This window comes from Chiloscyllium plagiosum, unplaced genomic scaffold, assembly GCF_037043375.1.
Source record: "Chiloscyllium plagiosum isolate Xiang-an unplaced genomic scaffold, Cpla_swu_hap1 HiC_scaffold_7, whole genome shotgun sequence".
In the NCBI taxonomy this organism is placed as follows: Eukaryota; Metazoa; Chordata; class Chondrichthyes; order Orectolobiformes; family Hemiscylliidae; genus Chiloscyllium; species Chiloscyllium plagiosum.
The window spans coordinates 107,066,317-107,090,230 of record NW_028270145.1 but is presented as its reverse complement, the minus strand read 5'-3'; the positions used below and the strand labels follow the sequence as shown (position 1 = coordinate 107,090,230).

General features: G+C 40.4%; 1 protein-coding gene across 1 annotated transcript in view; it reads right to left on the bottom strand.

The window, feature by feature from the left end:
* Positions 1–2,839: 2,839 nt before the first annotated feature.
* LOC122552043 (galectin-7-like) overlaps positions 2,840–23,914 on the bottom strand; it is a 33,440-nt gene continuing 12,365 nt past the window's right edge. The window contains exons 4-7 of the mRNA XM_087988575.1: positions 17,826–17,914; positions 8,696–8,903; positions 5,596–5,726; positions 2,840–3,111 (exon numbers count right to left, since the gene is read on the bottom strand). Coding sequence (XP_087844701.1) covers positions 5,607–5,726; positions 8,696–8,903; positions 17,826–17,914 — 417 coding nt within the window. The 3' untranslated portion in view covers positions 2,840–3,111; positions 5,596–5,606. The remainder of the gene's footprint in view (positions 3,112–5,595; positions 5,727–8,695; positions 8,904–17,825; positions 17,915–23,914) is intronic.

Here is a 23,914-nt window from a genome sequence, read left to right as displayed (position 1 = left end):
ACTTGCCCCTATGCTCCAGCCATGAGTCAGCCAACACATCCATCTTTGTGACACATTGCCTTCCTTTGCCAATCCAAAAGTAAAAACGACTCATCTAATCAACCGAATGATGCTTGACTTTTAACAATCTCTCTTTTCCCTTATTTTCAATACCTTTTTTTATCTAGTAAAGAAAATAGTTGAAAAAATTGATGAGAAATTTACCTTTTTATAATTCCTGCGACTTTTTTTCCCCAAGGTTACAAACAGTGTCAAAGAAAGTAACCTCCAATTCCTGGAAATTCCAGACCAACCCTAGAAGAATGGCAACTCTAGTGTCAGTGAAAGTGTAAAACTGCAGAGGACAAGGAAAGATTCCAGGTTTCCTTGAGGCCCAGAGGAACACACCTGCTCCTTGTGACATGATAAAGAACAGAAAACAATTAAGTTCTCTAGCCACTTCCATTTCGTTTTTTTTGCTAACTGGATGATCTGGCAGGAAAGCCACAAACCAAGGTTAAACTTGCATTGTATTTTATCAAACAGAAAACCGCATTTCTTTCCAAACTGAGTTGATTCCATAGGAAAACAGTGATGGACATTCTGACTGTCTGACCACTGTTTCCACTGGGGGTTAATGGGATAAAAACCATAATGTAAGTGAACATTTGAAATAGGAGTAAAAGTAGACCACTCAATCCCTCATGTCTGCTCTCCCATCCAAAAAGGATCATGACTGATCCGCTTATACATTTTTGCTTACTCCCAAGCACCTTTCATCCCCTTGTCATGAATCTGTATGTTTTAAAAATATTCAGACTTTCTTCCTTAACAGGTGGCAGAAGTGGACTCCAAAGATTCGTTTTTCTATCACAAAGAGAAAGTCCTTATTCAAAGAGAAAGTCCGAAGATGTGCAGGCTAAGTGGACTGGCGATGCTAAATTGCCTATTGTGTTCAACAATGTGCAGTCTAGTCGAGTTAGCTATGAGGATACAGGGATAGGGTAGAGGGGTGGGTCTAGGTGGGATGCTCTTTGGAGGGTCAGTGTACACTTGATGGGTGAAATGGCTTCCACATTGTAGGGCTTCTATGAATCTATGTTGTGAATGGGTGACCCCTTATTTTTAAATAGTACCCCTGTTCTAGATTCTAGTGGAAACATCCATTCTATGTCCACCCTGTCAACACCTGTCAGGATCTTATATTTCACAACAAAGTTACTTCTTGCTCTTATAAACTGCAGCAGATACAGACTAGCTTGCCCAAACATTCCTCATAAAGCAACCAATCCATTCTAGGTATCAGTCCAGTAAACTTTCTCTGAACCATTTACATTATTCCTTAAATAAGGAGACCAACACTGTACACAATATACATGGCATCACCAATGCCTTGTAGAACTGAAACACAATTTCCCTACTTTTTAGTTCAATTCTCTTCGCAATAAGCAAAAACATTGTGTTAGCTTTCCTAATTTCTTGTTGTGCCTGCAAATTAACCTTTTGTGATTCATATTCAGATCCTTCTGCACCTGAGCTTTATCACTATTTAGAATAATGTTTTTTTCATACTTCCTGTCAAAATGGATAATTTCACATTGTGCTACATTATAATTGATTGCTTCATTCAGACCCGCATAATTTGTATTTCAAATTGAGCCATTGCTAAGGTCTTTCTTCTTGTAAGTAGGATGATCAAAATTAGATGTAACATCCAAATACAATTATTTCTGATGGAAGATAGTTGTTGCAGCAGCAATGAGTGGAACTGCAGGTTCAGACCATGAATAAATACTCACACTGTGGGAATTATCCAATGAATTGAAATTGTCTCAAGGGAAATACCCAGGGTCTGAAACCCTCCAAAAATGTACCTTACTCTGAATTAAAGTCAGAGATTTTGGATGTTTCCAACTCAAGTTTATTACCATGGAAACATTATAGGATTGAAAACCTACTCTAATTCTTCTTAATAGATCAATAAGTTGGGCAAAATTTGGAAGAGATCCCCTACCTCAGAACTGATAACTATTACAATACACCACCATTGCAATGTACAGCTTAAAAAACTTTAACAAAAAAATTCTTATGTGATTTAATTTCCACTTAGAATATCAAGTCAGACTAGCAACTCTGCCTCAATACAAGGGTGAGATATTTATTCAATAAATGTATTTTCTCTTGCTTTGCCATATAACTTGGTATCATCCAGAGGCTAAAACAACCTCACTGAAACTATTACTCAGCAAATGATAAATGGTAAGAATCTGTGGGTGGATGCTTACAGTTAGAACTGTTTAACTGTTAACTACAGTATGCTTCAAACTTAGCCAATTTATCATTTAATTTATGATTTCCTCCTTGACCTTTAGAAATTTTACTTTAGCTATAAGTCTTTTGCAAGCGGATTTTTTTAAAAAGTTAAGATATAGCAGGTCAGCCACATTACCTCAGAGATTTCCACTGAGTCTATTAGGCATGACCTGCCTTTCACGAATCCACTTTGGCTGAGATACATTGCTTACTCTCTTGCCAAATCTTGTGAATTGCTTTCTTTATAACTGGCTAACATTTGTTTCATTATGGATGCTGACCTCATGGACCTATGCTGCAATTTCTCCGACATATCACACCATTGACATATTAAAACATCAGTCACTTCCAGGTTTTTTTGTTTTTTCTTATTAGGTTTTGTAAAGGTTCCGCCAAAACACTCACCCCCCTGTTAAGGGTCAGTTTCTTCGCTGATTTCTATTTTCTTTTGGATTTGCAAATAACTTACACAATCGTTACATATTTAATTTGCAAACAATACCATAAGTTAAAATGAAATGAATACCATTGATTTGTTAAAGAGAATATTGCTTTAATTATCCAGTTGAAAATAACATTGACTGAACAATGAGATATACATAACCAACTCTTCCATATGGCCCAATATAAACCACCTTTTCATTCCCTATGGTTTAAAGTGAATCAATATTGGCTTTGTAAGAAATGTATCTAAAGTCATCACGAACTAACACAATTTTCAAGTATAAACAAAAAGAAAGACAGAATTTGATGAACTGCTACTTTAACTCTTGACGTGTAATTCAATTTTGCTTTAGAAGTTTCACTCTCTTCCTTCAGCTGTAGGATTGGGGAAAAAAATACAAAATGACATTAATAGCAATATTATCATTTGCATATACAGGTGTTAAGGACAAGGTTAAATAGAGTATAAATACAATGGTTAATTGTAAGGTAATCAATTGGAAATAGATACAGAGTTTAATGAAAGTGAGACAATTGGGTGTACGTGCACAAGATTAATGGTAAGGTAATAATGGATACACAACCAAAGTTTAACATCAATGGTGATAAATTGGATATAAATTACATTACACTAAATTGGGTAATCAAGCATGAAATTACTAATAGTGTGATAAAATGTCTATACATGCGGGGTTAGATTGTGTCGTAGAATATGTACAATATGCATGCACCAGGTTAATGTGATGATGAGTCACCATCTTGATTCACTGCGTGTTATGTGGGTATGACCAGAGATGAGATATATTTGGAAGGAAGTTCAGAACTTTTGACCAAAGAAGGTAAAGGAACAGCGATATGATTCCAAGTCAGGAAAGTGTATGGTTTGGAGGGAATGTGCAGGTGGTATTTCCATGGATCGGATGTCTCATTGTTCTAAAAGGTTGAGGTCATGGGTTCTTTACAGCTCGGCCACACATTCGAAAACTCATTTCAAGGACAGGGTTTTGTCCAAACTGTGGATGTAGGGCTCCATTAGAGAGATGGGGATCATTTTAAATTTACTCAACAGGATACAAATGTGCAATTTTGATCTGCCACCCATTGGATATCACCTCCTCATACACCATTCCAACGTCAGGAGAGATACCATTGGTTTTACGCTACTAGCAAAAGTTAAATTTCCACTCAAGCAACTTAGGATGCTGTTGGAAGTGCCTTGGTGAGTTGCTGCAGTACATTGTGTAGATTGTACATGCTACTGTCATTGTTTGTCAGTGGCAGAGGGTGTGAATGTTTAAAGTGATAAATAAAGTGTGAATCATGTAGGTAACTCTGATTTGGTCAAGATTAGAGTGGTGCTGGAAAAGCACAGCAGGTCAGGCAGCATCCGAGGAGCAGGAAAAATCGACTTCGGTAAATGTGGTGCCTGCCACCACACTAATACAACCACACTGGGACACAGGAATTGACAACCTGTAGAGTTTAACAGCAGTGCAATAAATTGAGTATAAATACATTGGTGTACGTGGTATAACATTAATGACAGTGGAATAAATTGAATGCAAATACAGTGCTTAATTTCAGCATAATAAATTATAAATTAATTCATTATCAATGAAGAGTTTAACTGCAGCATATTAAATTTTAAACTAATTAATTATAAATGAAGTGTTTAATTGAAGTATAATAAATTAGATATAAAGGCAGTTCAACTCCAATATAACCATTTATAATTAATTAGTTTATAATTTAAGTGTTTAATTCCAATATAATACTTGGTATATATGCACAGGTTAATAGGAGTACAATAAATTGAGGGCACTTGTTGGAGATTCACACTTAAAATAGTTAAGAGTATGATAGCTATAGGCATCTATGAAAGTTAGATATTACTTTTGTAAATTGCAACATAATACAAACCTTGACAAATAGGTTCCCCAACATGTTCACATAAAATACTAAATTACAAAAGATATGTAGTGTAGTGATTTAAATTCAAGAATGTTGTGTTGGTTCTAGGAGTATAAACTCTTGGGTTTAGTGTGAGTATTTTCCTATATGAAATCCCTCATTTTGCCAGTGGGGAGCAAACTTTCACCACTTCTGCAATTATGTTCATGGCACAAATCTGAGCAGTAGTAACATAATTCTGGAAATGGTTTCACAGGTCCCAAGTGTCCTAACTACCTACAGGAGACATTCGTTCAGCTGTGGGGTACAATCTAATTCTCTACGCTGAGCTATACTTTTGGAAAGCTCATTTCATGAGCTTTACCCAAACCCATAAGACGTAGGTTTCAACAGCGAGATGGAGATAATTTTAAATTTATTCAATGGTATACAAATCTGTGATATTGGTTTTGTGATCCATCAGACATCCCCTCATGATCTGCAATTCCAAATTTGGAGGAGAGGTACATTAGGGGCAGCAACTCTGTTATATCATGTGTTTTACACTACTGGCAAAAATTAAGTTTCCATTCAAGCAACTTAGGGTCAGTGTGCATGAACACTACCAAATCCCGTTAGTTGAAGTCCTCCTTGGAGTTAAGTCCTAACCCCTTGCTCAAAAGTAATTGTCAATTTTGTAAAGGTGTCTAACTACCAAAATACACACATGCCTCTCACTTACAATGCCAACTAACAGCAGCAATTAAAACGATTACGCAAATGGAAAACTTACTGTGAATCAATGGTTTACATAGAATAACCCAATCATATCATCACTTTTATACGCACTCATCTGCAATGGTCATAAAGTAAACTACAAGCACAGATTCCATAATCCACACATCCCATAAACCTACCTTCACAAATATAATTTAATACTGATGGGATTACATTACAAATTATACTTACTTTTTTTAGCCTCAAAGTTTGAGAACATCAATACTTTCTACTTGTATATCTCCAAATACTATAACAGTATCTGGCTTCCAATCTTCTAAACGGTGTGGATAGTCAAGGATATGTCTACCATTCACAGATACCTAAATAGATAATTCATAAATGATAAATTAATTTCAAAACAAAAGCCAACAAATAGTACGTCTGACACATTACAGTAAGTAAAAATGTACAACAAATTGCCACTTGATATAACTTGATAGAAAAACAGAAAACATTCAGCCTATTCAGCCTGCTGTGTCATTTAAACAAAGGATGTAAGATAATTTACCTCTACACCACCATTCGAGATACTCCTATCTCTTGGTGTCATTAAAGTGCAGAAATCTACCAATTTCAGTCTTGAATGTACTCAATGATCAAGCTCCGCAGCCCAATGGGGTAGAGAATTGCAAAGGTTTACCACCCTCTGAATGAAAATATCCTAGTCTCAGATGGCCACCCCATATTCTAAGTATATCCCAAGTTAAGAAAGATTTCAATGCAACTGCAGTCCTGTCTAATGTGCTGGAGATTTTTGAAGAGGTGACAGAAAGGGTTGATGGTGATGTTGATGTGGTGTACACAACGTCTAAAAGATATTTGATACAGTGCCCAACAACAGACTTGTGACAAAAATCATGGGATATAAACAACATGGATACAATTGGCTAACAGATGGGAAATAAAACTAATTGGGTAATGAATATTTTAAGGGCTGGAAGGAGGTTTGTAGTGGAGTTCCACAGCAGTCAGTATTGGGTCTCTCGCTTTTGTTGATATAGTAATGATCTAGATCTTGATATGCAGGAGGCAATTTTAAGGTTTGTGGATGACACAAAACTTGGGAGAATTGTAAATTGTGATGAGGTGAGCGTGGAACTCCAAAAGAACATAAACAAGTTACTGGAAGAATAGGGTACAGTTGAAGTCCAATGCAGAAATGTGGGAGGTCATGATCTTTAATACAAAGAACATAGAGAGATAGCATAAAATAAAGAGCACAGCACAGCGGTGTGTATGTGCACAAGTCAGGTCAGGTAGACCGAGCTGTTACTAAAGCATACAGTATTCCAAGCTTCATAAATAGGGGCATAGATTAGGAGATTATGAAAATCTCTAGTATGACAGTGGCCCCACTACGGGCTGCGCAATTTCTTCCATAGCTCCAACATGTGGGATACACTTGATCAAGTCCTAGGGGTTTACCTACCTTTATGCGTTTTATGACCTCAGCACCTCTGCTTCTGTAATGTGGACTCATTTCAAGTCATCACTGTTTTCTTCTTCAAGTTCCCTAGTTTCCATGTCTTTTACCACGGTAAATATTGACGAGAAATATTCATTTAGGATCTCACCCATTTCCTGTGGCTCCCATGTGGACAACCTCATTGATCTTTAAGGGACCCTAATCTCTCCCTAGTTACTCTTTTGCCCTTATACTTGTAGAATCTCTTTAGATTGGCCTTTACCTTATCCGTCAAAGCTACCACATGCTCCCTTTTTGCCCTCCTGATTTCCTTCTTACGTGTACTCCTACACCCTTTTTACTCAAGGGATTCACTCGATCCTAGCTACCTTACCTAACATATGCCTCATTCTTTATCTTGATCAGAGCCAATCTCTAGCATCCAGTGTTCCCTACTCCTGGCAGCTTCGTCCTTTACTCTAACAGGAACATGCAGGTCCAGAACACTCACTATCTCACTTTTGAAAGCCTTCCACTTGTCAGATGCCCCTGTATCTGCAAACAGTCTTCCCCAATCAATGTTTGAAAGTTCCTGTCTACTACCATCAAAAATTGGCCTTGCCCTAATTCAGGACTTTAACTTGTGGACCAGACCTATCCTTTTCCATAACTATCTTAAAATATTAGAATTATGGTCAGTCATTCCAAAGTGCTCCCCCACTAATACCTCAGTCACTTGCCCTGCTTTATTTCCCAAGAGGAGGTCAGATTTTGCTCCTTCTCTAGCAGGGCCATCTTCATATTGAACTGAATTGTTTTCCTGAACACACTTAACAAATTCTTCCCTATCCAAACCCTTAACACTACGACAATCCCAGTCTATGTTTGAAAAGCTAAAATTTCCTTTTATTACAACCCTATTATTTTTACAGGTATCTGCAATCTCCTGCATATTTGGTCCTCAATTTCCCACTGACAATTTCAAAGTGACCACCTTCTTATTTCTCAGTTCCACACATACAGCCTCACTGGACAAACCTTGGGAATATCCTCTCAAAGTACTACTATGTTATTTTCCTTAATCAAAAACACCATTTCCTTCGCTCTTGCCTTGCCTTCTATCCTTCCAGTAGCGTCCGCACTCCAGAACACTGAGCTGCTAGTCCTGTCCTCCCTCAACCAAGCTTTCTGTATGAGCCATGATATTTCAGTCTCATGTACCCATCCATGCTGAGTTCATCTACTTTACGTCAGGCCTCCTGCACTGAAATAAATGCATTTAATTCATCAGTCTTCCCTCGTCCCCTGCCATGCCTAATTAACTTGCTCTCTTTAACTTCTGTACTAAGCTCAACCTTCTCTTCTGCCTGACAATTGTTTAGGAACTCTCCCCAGCCCCCAGACTAGTTAGAACCCTCCTAAGTAGCTCTAGCAAATCTCTCTGTTAGAATACTGGTCCCCTCCAGTTCAGGTGCAACCTGTCTCACTTGTGCAGGACACCACTGCACGAGAAGAGATCCCAAAAATCTGAATCCCTGTCCCCTGCATTCATATGCCCTATCCTCCAATTTCTACTCTCATTAGCACATGGAACCAGGAGGAATCCTGAGGTTACTATCCTTAAGGGGATGTTCACATGAATGTTACTCAAAAGTACTAGAATAACATTATTGTGCCAGAAGTGCCCTGTAAAAGCATATCACCCTTTGGGCAAGGATCAAGACTCTACCTAGGATGTCCACATGGTGAAATAAGCAGAGATGTAAGAGATAGTTGGCATCAACCCATATTTTAGAATTCAGAGTGCTGGTATTCCACTATGCCATCATGTGTCATTTTCAATAGTAGATATTCTCCTTAAAGATAAGACTGGTAAAACAGTACCTGGAAAGAATTGTTCCACACCATGAACACCAGCTTAAATGGAGAATTTCTGGAAGAAATCTTTTCATACTTCTCACCCTGAAATCCCCAACCATCCGGTCCCCGAGAATTAAATATCACTTTCTCAAGGTCCTCTTTAAAACGGGGATTGAAATGGAATAAAATGTCTGCATCAGGATGGTCGCCCTTCTGAAAATTAACATCGAATCTAAAGAAAAGATATTCTTGATAAGAAGTAATCATATTATTGACTTCAAAGCACTTTAATAAACAACTGATATTAGGAACAGGTAGCTCCTGTGGTTAGTCACATTACAACTTGGTGGCCTTGCTAACCCTTACATGGAAATGGGAAATCACAGGTTATGGTTCAACAGGTTTATTTGGAGGTATAAGCTTTCAGAGCACTTCACCTTAGTCAGGTAGCTAGGAGAAACAGCATTGTTGGACTATAGCCTGACGTTGTGTGATTTTTAACTTTGTTCACCCCAGTCCAAAACCAGCACATCCATATCATGGAAATGGAAGACTGAGTAACTTCTTGATATCAAATATACATTGAATAAGAGAACCAAATCTTGCACTGATTTTCTCTTTATTGGGACTTGTATCACATATGTAACAGCTCTCATCCTTCCCTCAATTGATCAAACATTGCGCGATTTTTGTGATAGAAACTTAACTTTATTTAAACAAAAGCAGGTGGTTAGTCAGGAATTAAAAAATAGACACAACTTAGCACCTTTAACAAAGTAAAATGAAGATGTCTCAGAAGGGTCAAGAACAGAGTTAATTTGGTTAGAGCCAAGAAAGAAAAAGAATACAATTATATAGCACAGTTAGGTTACAGACCAGCAACTACTGGAAAGGAGGCAGAGGAATAAATCTGCAGGGAATCTACAGAGAAATGCCAACATTAAAGAGTTGTTATTAATAGGATATTTTAATTACTCATATGCAGATTAGGATACAGGCTGCATAAGGGGCAGCAAGAGGCAAATGTTGATAGATTGTGTTCTGGAGGGTTCCTACAGCAGTACATGTCCAATTCAACAAGGAATTGAACCATAAATGTTCAGTCTTGCTAGGGCTCAGGGAACATGCGAGAAGACTGGAGAATTACAAATATTACAGTCTTGTTCAAGAAAGTTTGTAAGGACAAACACAACAATTACAGACAAGTCAGCTTCGATGGTGGGAAGCATCTAGAAACAATTACTCAAGATAGATTTATTAGTGACATGGAAAGAAGTTGATTAGGCTGAGTCAGCATGGATTTCTAAAGGGGAAATCATGTTTAACTGTCTTGCTGGAGTATTTTTAAGAGATAATAGAAAGGCTTTGTGAGGATAACACGGTTGATGTGGGAGATGTGGATTTCCAGGTGTTAATGCAGTGCCACACAACAAACCTGTGAGGGAAGGTATAGGTCATGGAATGAAGAGAACAGTAGCAGCATGGATCCAAAATTGGCTGATTGATAGGAAACAGAATAATGGATATTTTTCAGGCTAGAAGAAGTTTTGTCATGGAGTTCCCCAGGGGTCGATATTGGAACCCACGCTTTGTCTAATGATTTGGATTTTAATGCACAGGAGCCAATTTTTACAGATGATATGGAACTTGGAAGAACTGTAAATTCTAAGGACAATGTGAAATTCCAAAAGGACATTGACAAATTGGAGGAGTGTTGAAAAGTGTGGTGCTGGAAAAGCACAGCAGGTCAGACAGCATCCTGACAAAAGGCATATGCCTGAAACGTCGATTCTCCTGCTCCTCGGATGCTACCTGACCTGCTGTGCTTTTTCAGCACCACACTGTTCAACTCTTATCTCCAACATTTGCAGTCCTCACTTTCAAACTGGTGCAGACAAGTGACAGATGAAGTTCAATGCAGAGAAGTGTGAAGTGATGCACTTTGGTATGAAGCACATTGAAAGACAACATAAAACAGGGGTTACAATACTAAAGGTGTTACAGGAGCAGAGGGACCTGGATGTATATGTGGATTGCAGATTGCAGGACAGATGGAGAGAGCAGTTCAAAAAGCATACAGTGTCCTCATTTGGAGATGCCAGAGTTGGACTGGGGTGCACAAAGTTACCAATCGCACAACACCAGGTTATAGTCCAACAGGTTTAATTGGAAGCACTAGCTTTCGGAGGGTCACTTCTTCATCAGGTGGTTGTGGAGTGCACAATTTTAAAACACAGAATTTATAGCAAAAGTTTACGGCGTGATGTAACAAATTATACATTGAAAAATACCTTTGTTAAGTCTCTCATCTGTTAGAATGACCATGATAGTTTCTCTTCTTTCATATGTTTATCCACGACCTTTGTAACTTTGTACAGTGTCCTCAGCATTATTAACAAGGACAGAGAGTACAAGGAGGAGAAAATGATAACTGCAGATGCTGGAAAAGCACAGGAGGTGAGGCAGCATCCGAGAAGCAGGAGAGTGTATGTTTCGGGCATAAGCCCTTCATCAGAAACTAAAGTACAAGTGCAAGGAGCAATTTATATAAGATTTGTAGACCTAGGAGTAAATATCACCAACAATCCATCCAGATCCATCCATGTCAGCGCTTCAGTCAAAAAAAGCACACCAATGCCTCTACTTCCTCAGAAGGCTTAGGAAATTCAGCATGTTCACAATGACTCTTACGAATTTTTATAGATGCACGATAGAAAGCATCACAGCTTGGTATGACAACTGCTCTGTCCAAGACTGCAAGAAACTAGAGAATTGCAAACTAAGCCCAGTCCACCATGCAAGCCAAGTTCATTGACTTTGTCTACACTTCCCGCTGCCTTGGAAAAGCAGCCAACATAACCAAAGATCCCTCTGCCCCCGGTTATACTCTCTTCCATCAAGAAGAAAATTTAAAAAGTTTGAAAACAGCCTCAAACCATAAGACATAGGAGTGGAAGTAAGGCCATTCGGCCCATTAAATCCGCTCCATCATTTAATCGTGGCTGATCGGTATTTCAACTCCACTTACTCACACACTCCCCATAGCCCTTAATTCCTTGCAAGATAAGAATTTATTAATCTCTGCCTTGAAGACAATGTCCCAGTCTCCACTGCGTTCTGTGGCAATGAATTCCACAGGCTCACCACTCTCTGGCTGAGGAAATGTCTCCTCATTTCTGTTCTAAATTGACCCCCTCTAATTCTAAGGCTGTGCCCACGGGTCCAAGTCTCTCCGCCTAACGGAAACAAATTCCCAGTGTCCATCCTTTCTAAGCCATGCATTATCTTGTAAGTTTCTATTAGATCTACCCTCAACCTTCTAACCTCTAATGAATACAATTCCAGGTTCCGCAACTGTTCATCATGTGTTAGGCTTACCATTCCAGGGATCATCCATGTGAAATGGACACGATCCAGTGCCAGTATGTCCTTCCTGAGGCGTGGGGCCCAAAACTGGACACAGTATTCTAAATGGGGCCTAACTAGAGCTTTATAAAGTCTCAGAAACACATCGTTACTTTTATATTCCAACCCTCGAGATAAATGACAACATTACATTCGCTTTCTTAATCACGGACTCTACCTGCAAGTCAACCTTTAGAGAATCCTGGACTAGTATTCCCAGATCCCTTTGTATTTTGGCTTTATGAATTTTCTCATCGTTTAGAAAATAGTCCATGCCTGTATTCACTTTTCCAAAGTGTAAGACCTTGCATTTGCTCATGTTGAATTTCATCAGCCATTTCCTGGACCACTCTCCTAAACTGTCTAAATCTTTCTACAGCTTCCCCACCTCCTCAGTACTACTTGCCTATTCGCATAACTTCACCAGAATGCCCCCAGTCCCTTCATCCAGATCATTAATATATAAAGTGAACAGCTGCAGCCCTAACACTGAACCCCGCGGGGCACCACTTGTCACCAGCTGCCATTCCGAAAAAGAACCTTTTATTCCAACTCTCTGCCTTCTGTCAGACAGCCAATACTCAATCCATGCCAGTAGCTCACCTCGAACACAATGGACCCTCATCTTATCCCGTGAGGCACCTTATCAAAGACCTTTGGGAAGTCTAGATAGATAATATCCACTGTTACCTCTTTAAAGAAACACCTACCAAACAGATTCAAGAACAGCTTTTCCTCTGCTGTTATCAGACTTAGGAACAGATCTTTCATACATTAGAACTGATCTTTCTCTGCACTTTTTCTGTAGCTGTAACACTATATTTTGCATTCTGTTCTATGTACCTATGCAAGATAGGATTTGTCTGGTTTGCATGCAAAACAATACTTTTCACTGCATCACAGTACATATTCAAATTCTCTACAGATTAGATTCTCCACAGTGTGGAAACAGGCCCTTTGGCCCAACAAGTCCACAGCGACCCTCCGAAGAGTAACCCACCCAGACCCATTTCCCTCTGACTGATGCACCTAACACTACGGGCAATTTAGCATGGCCAATTCATCTGACCTGCACATTTTTGGACGGTGGGAGGAAACCGAAGCACCCAGAGGAAACCCACACAGACACAGGAAGAATGCGCAAACTCCACACAGACTGTTGCCCAAGGCTGGAATTGAACCTGGGACCCTAGTGCTGTGAGGCAGCAGTGCTAACCACTGAGCCACTGTGCTGCCTTGTGACAATAAAAATCAAACCAAAATCAAAACGAAATCAAAGGCGTTAGGAATACAATTGAGGGTGCTGCATTATAGGAAACGTGAAAACACGGGTGAGAGATTTGAACTGATTTACAAGAATGGCTGCAGGAATTAGAAACTGCAGATATGAGGATAGATGGAAGAAGTTTGGACTTTTCTGTCGCCTGGATAGAGCAAAGAGGAGCTGTTCCCAATGCCATGAAGAAACAAAAATGAGAGAGTATAGTTGTAAAATGATGTGAAAAAGAAGCAAGAGTGATGTGATAAAACAAGCAGATATTAGTCTGATAAGCCTTCTCAGCATTTCTCCAATTCTTGCCTGATCTGCTCTTATATCCATTACAAATGGCACATATGAGAAGACTTTTGGTTTCTCTAACATGAAACATCAAGACTGGTTTGACAAGAAATGTGGTTTGTAAAAGTAGTAGTTTTACAAGATACTGCTCTTAGGCTGGAGGCTCCAGGTTCAAATCCCACTTCATGGCCATAGAAGGAATGTCATAACATTGATAAACAGATTATTAATTTGTAAATCCTTCCAATATGCTTATGGCAGGTGGTAAGTTTGGGTCGATTGTCTAGTCAGCTAGAACCATGTAGCAGCTGTAGCACAACAGCTTCCACACACCGAAGGACTCCATGTGCAGATTCTTTACCATGACTAAAGTGCCATCCTTATTCTCAGGGACTATTGCCTACACACATTGTGAGTGAAAATGATGGCTTTGGTCTTCTCATTTAGTTGCAGAAAGTTGTGACTCATTGAGGATATTAGACAGAGAGCTAGCCATTCATAATGTCAGTTGGCAACAGGGACAAGAGAGGAAATTGAATGATCAAGTCATAGGGACATAGGAATAGGAGTAAGCCATTCAGTCAATTGAGCCTACCCTGACAATAAATGAGAGCACAGCTGATCATCTTCCCACGCTATCTCTTAATGCCATTAATCACTAGAAATCTATTAATCTCTTGAATATAATCATTTATGGAGTCACATACCACTCTGCAGTAGAGAATTCCAAAGATTCATCAACTTCTGATTAGACCAAAAATCCTCACCTCAGTCTTAAATGCCTTACTCCTTAACCTAAGACTTGTTCTCTGATTCTCAAATCACCAGAGGGGAATCACCCTTCCCATATGCAGCCTGTCACACTCTATAAGAATTTAGTTTCAATTAGATCTGCTCTCCTTCCTCATAAACTGAGGAACATAGACCCAGCTTCTTCAATCACTTCTCATAAAACAAACTTGCCATTCCAGGAATTATTCAGATGAACCTCTACAAACTCTCTCTCTATGGCAGGAGTAACCTTCCTTAGAAGAGGAGACCAAAACTGTACACGATAATCCAGTGAGGTCTCCTCAAGGCATTTTACTAATGCAGCAAGACATATTTATTTCTGTCCTCAAATCCCCTTGAAATAAAAGTCAACACACTGTTTGTTTTCCTAATTGCTTACTGCATCTACATGCTAGCTTTTAATGACTCATGGAAACAGAGACCTAAGAGGGAACTTTTTCACACAGAGGGTACAGTGTGTGTGGAAGTGGCGGAGGCGAGTACAATTACAACACGTAAAAGGCATCTGGATGGGTATATGAATAGGAAGGCTTTGGAGGGATATGGGCCGGGTGCTGGCAGGTGGGACTAGATTGGAGTGAGATAGCTGGTTGGCATGGACGAGTTGGACCGAAGGGTCTGTTTCCATGCTGTACATCATTATGACTCCATGACATAGAGATCCCTTTGGACACCAAAACAAGTTTTTAAGAATAACTTTATCTTTGTGCTTTCTGTCAAAGTGAATAAATTCACACTTATGGACCTAGCAGTGACCATTGTGATTCCCTTCTAGTAACAGCCTGCCATCCTGAAAGTGATCTGTTTAATCCTACTTTATATTGACTATTAGCTAATTTTCAATCCTTATTCATATACTAGTTCCAACCCATGTGCTCTATTTGGCTCTTTGAGCCTGCTCAAAGGCAATATAATCATGGCTGATCATTTAACTCAATACCCTCAATAAACCTTTCACCCCATATCTTTTGAGTCCTTTAACTCTAGGAACTATTTCTATCTCCTCTGTGAAAACATTTCTTCTCGTCTCATTCCTAAATGGCCTAGCCCATATTATTAAGATTGTGACCCCTTTGTTCTGGACTCCCCAGTCATCTAGAGCATCTGCCCTGTGTCAATCCTGTATAATCTGTTATAATTTTTTAGCTCTCTAGGAGATTCCCCTCACTCTTCCAAGCAATAGTAAATATAGTCCTAACTCATCCAGTCTTTCTTCAGATGTCAGTTCTGCCATCCCAGGAATAAATTTCATAAATCTTTGTTGAACTCCTCCATAGCTTGAACATCCTTCCTCAGGTAGGGAGACCAAAACTGCATACAATACAGGGCAACCACCATATCTGTGGGTCCTGTTACTGTGATTTTAGTTACCCACGGTTTACCGTGGTCCGAACATATTACAGGGAACATTTCAGAACCAGCGACTCGGGGCTGCCGGGAAGGTAAATTTCCCATTTAAATGAATGGGTTCACTCCTATCCATGGTTTTGGGCTTTTGCAGTGGGTCTTGAAATGTATCCCCCATGGGTACGGAGGGGCTACTGTACTCAAGTTGTGGTCTTACCAAGGCCCTGTACAATTATTGCAAGACGTTCCTGTTCCTGTACTCAAACCTTTTCACTAGGAAGGCCAACATACCATTTGCCTTCTTTATCATCTGCTGCACCTGCATGCTTACTTTCAAAGACTGGTATACATGGACACCCAAATCTCATGACATCTCCCTTTCCCAAACCATTGCCATCCAGACAATAATATGCTTTCTTGTTTGCACCTCAAAGTGGTTAACCCCACATTTATCTACCTTATCTTTCACCTGCCATGCATTTACCACATTCACTAGTTCTCATTTACATGCTACAAGTAACATCCTCAAAAATCTCCAACTAATTTGTCAAACACTATTTCCCTTTCACAAATCCAAGTTGACTATGCCCAATTCTGCCATTCGTTTCAAAGTGTTTATAATATCCTTTATAACTACTACTGACATTAAGCTAACAAGCCTGTAGTTCACCAACTCCCCTCCCTTCTTAAACAATGGAGTTAGATTTTCTGCCCTCCAGTCAGCAAGAATCTTTCCATAATCTGTAGAATAATAAAAGATAATCAGCAACGCATCCATTATCCCAATAACTATACTCACTCGTTTTTTTTTGTGGATCCATATACTTACCAGGTGAGCCCCAGACCCCATTTTGTTTCTCACAGATCTGTCTGTTCTGATTGCACAGTGCTTTGTAATAGATGGGAGAGTTACAGGGTAGCTTGTATCCATGTTCCCTCTTATCCACAGATTTCATGCCCCTACCTACCATGGAGAATGAGATTTTGATGTACTTTCTTGAACATTCTTGGATGAAACTTATCTGGTCTAGGAGGTTTATAAATCCCAATTCAGCTAACTTTATTCAAGTAATACCAATTTCTTTTAGCTTGATTGCCTAATGCTTTTGGGAGACTTTCTGTACCATCTTCCATAATGACAGGTATAAAGTAACTGCTTAGCTTCTCTATCATTTCCTTGTTTTCCACTGTAAATTCTTCTGATATGGATGGAAGAGGGCAAAGGAGTACGAGAAAACTTTTACATGAGATTAATGAGGCAAATAAGGAAGAAATTGATAGGCAGGAATGGGAAGAATGGTCAATCACGGTGAACAGGAAACAATGGAGGCAGTTGGATGCACCACATTAGAGATGAAGAAATAAATAGCATTTTTCCATGTGATATTGGAATTGAATGTCAAGTATCAAGATGAACTAAAAAGGGTTTGAGGAAATGGTTAGTTATCAAGAAAACAAATATAGGCTGTAATGTAATAAGTACATTTATGTGCCACATGTTTTACAATTATGAAATATAAAACTGAAAATCTTAAATTGTTATAAAAGTGCAGTTTATTATTTATTCTTCATTCTTCCTCCTATATCTGCCTCAATGGATTTCTTAAGATGCTGGTCATTGCACTCCAAAAGCTACCTCGAGAAAACATGTACTTCAGCAAGTAAAAACATATTAATGTGTACTTTGTACTTCCACATTCCTCATTAAATAGATCTGTGAAATAGCAATATAAGCAGTGCATTTAACCTAAAATGAAATTATACCACCTTACTTGTGGTATAATTGAATGCTCCAGATTTGTCGAGAATATATTCCAGGTTCATACTCACAATAAAATAAGATATTTGGGACAAATTTGGTATTCAGCACCTAAACAACGATTCCTTTAGTTACAATATTTATAACCACATTAGCAGCTAATGTTAAACAAAACTTGGATCAAACATTTCTTTGAAAATTAACACATGCATGATAATGAATGTGCAAATAGTATAAATATACAATTTCTTTATTGTCTAAATGCTATCATTGGATTTTAAAATTAACGTTACCTGAGGGGATCATCAGTCAATTTTCCTTTAATAACTACTATTGACTCCTCACGTAATTCTTCATCAAATTTTGCAGTACAAGGAACCTTCTGAAATATAAGAGGTACAGCATATAAACAACTAATTTAAGCTGTGAGTGAATACCAAGACCAACTCCTTCTTTATTTTGTCTTTCTGGAAGTCTATGCACCATAAAATTCCTAACAGGCAATAAAAACACAGAATCACAAAACCTGGGAGCCAACAGAAAACTAAAATGCAGTCCTGGCAGTAGGAGAGCCCATAAATTATTTAAAATGGGAATTAGGTAGCTGCATAGTGTCATACAGCACAAAAACAGACCCTATTGGTCCAACTCATCCAGACATCCCAATCTGATCTTGTCCCATTTGCCAGCATTTGGCCCAGATCCCTCTGAACCATTTGGTCCCTCAAGGCTGTTCACCCTTATGGCTCATTTACTACTTCAACACCATTTACGTACAATATCCCCAATCACTTTAATATCTAGCAACGTCTGCCTTGATGCTGGGTCCACTGCTTTTCATTATTTATAGAAATGACTTGGATGTGAACATATGAGACATGGTTAGTAAGTTTGCAGATGACACCAAAATTGGAAGTGTAGTGGATAGCGAAGAAGGTTACCTTTGGGTACAACGGGATCTTATCAGATGGGCCGAGGAGTGGCAGATTGAGTGTAATTTAGATAAATGTGAGGTGTTGCATTTTGGAAAGGTAAATCAGGGCAGAGATTGCTCCGGTTTCCTCCCACAGTCCAAAGATGTGCGGGTCAGGTGAATTGGCCATGCTAAATTGCCCGTAGTGTTAGGTTAAAGGGGTAAATGTAGGGGTATGGGTGGGTTGCGCTTCGGCGGGTCGGTGTGGACTTGTTGGGCCGAAGGGCCTGTTTCCACACTGTAAGTAATCTAATCTAATCTAATTATACACTTAATGGTAAGGTCCTAGGAGTATTGCTGAACAAAGAGACCTTGGAGTGCAGGTTCATAGTTTTTTTGAAAGTGGAGTCCCAGGTAGACAGGATAGTGAAGGAAGCATTTGGTATGCTTGCCTTTATTGGTCAGCGCATTGAGTATAGGAGTTGGGAGGTCATGTTGCAGCTGTATAGGAAATTGGTTAAGCCACTTTTGGAATAGTGTGTGCAATTCCCTCCTTTTGGTAGGATGTTGCAAAATTTGAAAGGGCTCAGAAAAGATTTACAAGAATGTTGCCAGGCTTGGCGGGTTTGAGCTATAGGGAGAGGCTGAATAGGCTGGGGCTATTTTCCCTGGAATGAGAGAAGCTGCAGGGTGACCTTATAGACATTTGTAAGATTATGAGGGGCATGGATAGGGTGAATAGATAAGGCCTTTCCCCAGTGGGGGGGTGGGGGGGTGGTGGGGGGGGGGGGGTGGGGGGAGTCTAAAGCTAGAGGGCACAGGTTTAAGGTGAGAGGGAAATGTTGAAAAGAGACGTAAGGGGCAACTTTTTCACACACAGGGTAGGGCATTTCTGGCCAGAAGTGGTGGAGGCTGACACAAAGAACATAGATCAAGAACAGGCCCTTGTTGCGCCGACCTGTGAACTAATCTAAGCCCACCCCCCTACACTATCCCATCATCATCCATGTGCTTACCCAAGGATTGTTTAAATCTCCCTGATGTGGCTGAGTTAACTACATTGGCAGCAGGACATTCTGAGTAAAGAACCTGCCTCTGACATCTGTCTTCAATCTATCGCCCCTCAATTTGTAGCTATACCCCCTCGTATAAGCTGACGTCATCATCTTAGGAAAAAGACTGTCTACTCTATCTAATCCTCTGATCATCTTGTATGTCTCTATCAAATCCCCTCTTAGCCTTCTTCTTTCCAATGAGAACAGACCCAAGTCTCTCAGCCTGTCCTCATAAGACCTTCCCTCCAGACCAGGCAACATCCTGGTAAATCTCCTCTGCACCTTTCCAATGCTTCCAACATCCTTCCTGTAATGGGGTAACCAGAACTGTACACAATATTCCAAATGCTGCCGCACTAGCGTTTTGTATAGTTGCAGCATGACATTATGGCCCCGGAACTCAACACCTCTAACCAATAAAACCTAACACACCGTATGCCTTCTTAACAGCACTATCAACCTGGGTGGCAACTTTCAGGGATTTATGTACATGTACTCCAAGATCCCTCTGCACACCCACACTACCAAGAATCGTTCCATTGACCCAGTATTCTACCTTCCTATTATTCTTCCCAAAGTGAATCACCTCACATTTATCTGCATTGAACTCCATTTGCCACCTTTCAGCCCAATTCTGCAGTTTATCCAAGTCCCCCTGCAACCTGCAACATTCTTTCACACTGTCCACTACTCCACCGACTTTAGCATCATCTGCAAACTTACTTACCCATCCACCTATGCCTACGTCTAAGTCATTTATAAAAAATGACAAACAGCAGTGGTCCCAAAACAGATCCTTGTGGCACATCACTAGTAACTGAACTCCAGGCTGAATATCTTCCAACAATAACCACTCATTGCCTTCTGAAAGCCAGTTTCTAATTTCAAACTGCTAAATCACCCTCAATCTCAGTCTCTGCATTTTCTCCAACAGCCTACCATGTGGATTCTTATCAAAGGGTATACTGAAGTCCATGTACACCACGTCAACAGACCTACCCTCATCCACATGCTTGGTCACCTTCTCAAAAAACTCAATGAGGTTTGTGAGACATGACCTGCCCTTAACAAAACGATGTTGATTATTTGCAATCACATTGTTGCTTGCTAGATGATTATAAATCCTATCTCTTACACTTCTTTCCAAAACCTTTCCTATAACAGACGTAAGGCTCACTGGTCTATAATTATCTGGGTCATCTCTACTGCCCTTCTTGAACAAGGGCACACCATTTGCAATTATCCAGTTCTCTGGTATTAAATCTGTTGACAATGACGACTCAAAGATCAAAGCCAAAGGCTCCAACACCTCCTCCTCCTTATCTTCCCAGAGAATCCTCGGGTAAATCCCATTCGGCCCAGGGGACTTGTCTACTTTCACTCCTTCTAGAATTGATAACACTTCTTCCTCACTAAGCTCGATCCTTTCTAGTCTCGTATCTCATAGCTCATTCTTCTCCTCTACAATATTCTCCTTTCCCTGAGTTAAAACTGATGAGAAATATTCGTTTAGCACCTCTTCGATTTCCATAGGGTCCACAAACAACTTTCCACTTCTGTCTTTAACTGTCCTTGTTCCTACCTTAGTCACCCTTTTAATCCTCACATATCTATAGAAAGCTTTAGGGTTCTCCTTTATTCTACCTGCTAAAGACTGCTCATGTCCTCTCTTTGCTCTTCTTAACTCTCTCTTTAAATCCTTCCTAGCTAATCTGTAACTCTCCATCGCCTCATCATCACATAATCCTCCTTCTTCCGCTTAACAAGAGATGCAATTTCTGTAATAAATCACAGTTCCCTTAAGACCATACGACATAGGAGCGGAAATAAGGCCATTCGGCCCATCGAGTCCACTCCGCCATTCAATCATGGCTGATGGGCATTTCAACTCCATTTACCCGCATTCTCCCCGTAGCCCTTAATTCCTTGTGACATCAAGAATTTATCAATCTCTGCCTTGAAGACATTCAGCATCCCAGCCTCCACTGCACTCTGCGGGAATGAATTCCACAGGCCCACCACTATCTGGCTGAAGAAATGTCTCCGCATTTCTGTTCTGAATTTACCCCCTCTAATTCTAAGGCTGTGTCCACAGGTCCTAGTCTCCTCGCCTAACGGAAACAATTTCCCAGCGTCCACCCTTTCCAAGCCATGTATTATCTTGTAGGTTTCTATTAGATCTCCCCTTAATCTTCTATACGCCAATGAATACAATCCCAGGATCCTCAGCCGTTCCTCGTATGTTAGACCTACCATTCCAGGGATCGTCCGTGTGAATCTCCACTGGACACACTCCAGTGCTAGTATGTCCTTCCTGAGGTGTGGGGACCAAACTGGACACAGTACTCTAAATGGGGCCTAACCAGAGCTTTATAAAGTCTCAATAGCACAACGGTGCTTTTATATTCCAACCCTCTTGAGATAAATGACAACATTACATTCGCTTTCTTAATCATGGACTCAACCTCATGTTTACCTTTAGAGAATCCTCAACTAGCACTCCCAGATCCCTTTGTACTTTGGCTTTATGAATTTTCTCACCGTTTAGAAAGTAGTCCACGCTTGTATTCTTTTTTCCAAAGTGCAAGACCTCGCATTTGCTCACATTGAATTCCATCAGCCATTTCCTGGACCACTCTTCCAAACTGTCTAGATCCTTCTGCAGCCTCCCCACTTCCTCAGTACTACCTGCCTGTCCACCTAACTTTGTATCATCGGCAAACTTCGCTAGAATGCCCCCAGTCCCTTCATCCAGATCATTAATATATAATGTGAACAGATGCGGCCCCAACACTGAACCCTGCTGGACACCGCTTGTCACCGGCTGCCATTCCAAAAAAGAACCTTTTATCCCAATTCTCTGCCGTCTGTCAGACAGCCAATCCTCAATCCATTCAAGAAGTAACTTATCACTTCCTCCCTGCCTGATAGGTACATACCTATCAAGGACACGCAATAACTGTTCCTTAAGCCAGCTCCACATTTCCATTGTCTGCATCCCCTGCATTTTGCTACCCCATCCTATGCATCCTAATTCCTGCCTAATCGCATTATAGTTGCCCTTGCCCCATCGATAACTCTTACCCTGTGACATGTACCTATCCCTTTCTATCGCTAAACTAAATGTCACTGAATTGTGGCCACTCTCTCCAAAATGCTTACCTACCACTAAATCAAACACCTGGCCTGGTTCATTACCATGCACCAGATCCAGTGTGGCCTCCTCTCTTGTCGGCCCTTCAACATACTGTGTCAGGAAACCTTCCTGCACACATTGAACAAAAACTGATCCAGCCGACATACTACAGTTATAGCATTTCCAGTCAATGTTGGGGAAGTTAAAGTCACCCATAATGACCACCCTGTTCCTTTCACTCCTACCCAGAATTGTTTTGCTGATCATCTACTTCACATCCCTGTAACTCTGCAGATGCCTATAAAAAATTCCTAGCAATGTGACCTCTCCTCTCCTGTTTCTATCATCAACCCATACCACCTCAGTAGAAGAGCCCTCGTCAAAAGTTCTTTCAGCTGCCGTTATACTGTCCTTGACTAACAAGGCCACACCTTTCCTGTTCTTAATGAAAGATCTAAACCCTGGAACCTGTAACATCCAATCCTCACCCTGCTCTATCCATGTCTCTGAAATGGCCACAATAAATAGCCCTAAAGTCCCAGGTACTTTTCCATGTTGCAAGCTTACCTTCCTTATTTCGGATACTTCTGGCATTGAAGTAGACAGACTTCAAACCAGCGTGTTGCCTGCCAGCACATTCCTGCGACCATGAAATCCTGTCCATGCCCTCCCTACTCTCAACCTCCTGTGCACTGGAACTACACCTCAGGTTCCCATCCCCCTGCTGAACTAGTTTAAACCCACCCGAATAGTACCAGCAAATCTCCCACCCAGGACATTAGTACCCCTCTGGTTCAAGTGAAGACTGTCCTGTTTGTACAAGACCCACCTTGCCCAGAATGAGCCCCAATTATTCAAGCACCTGAAACCCTCCCTCTTGCACCATCCCTGCAGCCATGTGTTCAGCTGATATCTCTCCCTATTCCTTGCCTCGCTGTCACGTGGCACAAGTAGCAAACCAGAGATAACACGTCTGCTTGTTTTAGCTCTCAACTTCCACCCTAGCTCCCTGAAATCCTGCCTTACATCCCTATCCTTCTTTCTACCTATGTCGTTGGTACCTACATGGACCATGACTTGGGGGTGGTCACCCTCTCCCTTCAGGACCCCAAAGACATGATCTGAAACATCAAGGACGCTAGCACCTGGGAGGCAACACACGAACCACGAGTCTTGATCGTTCCCAACAAACCTTCTATCTGACTCTCTAATTATTGACTCCCCAATGACTAACACTCTCCCCTCCTTTTCCTCCTTTCCTTCTGTGCAACAGAGACA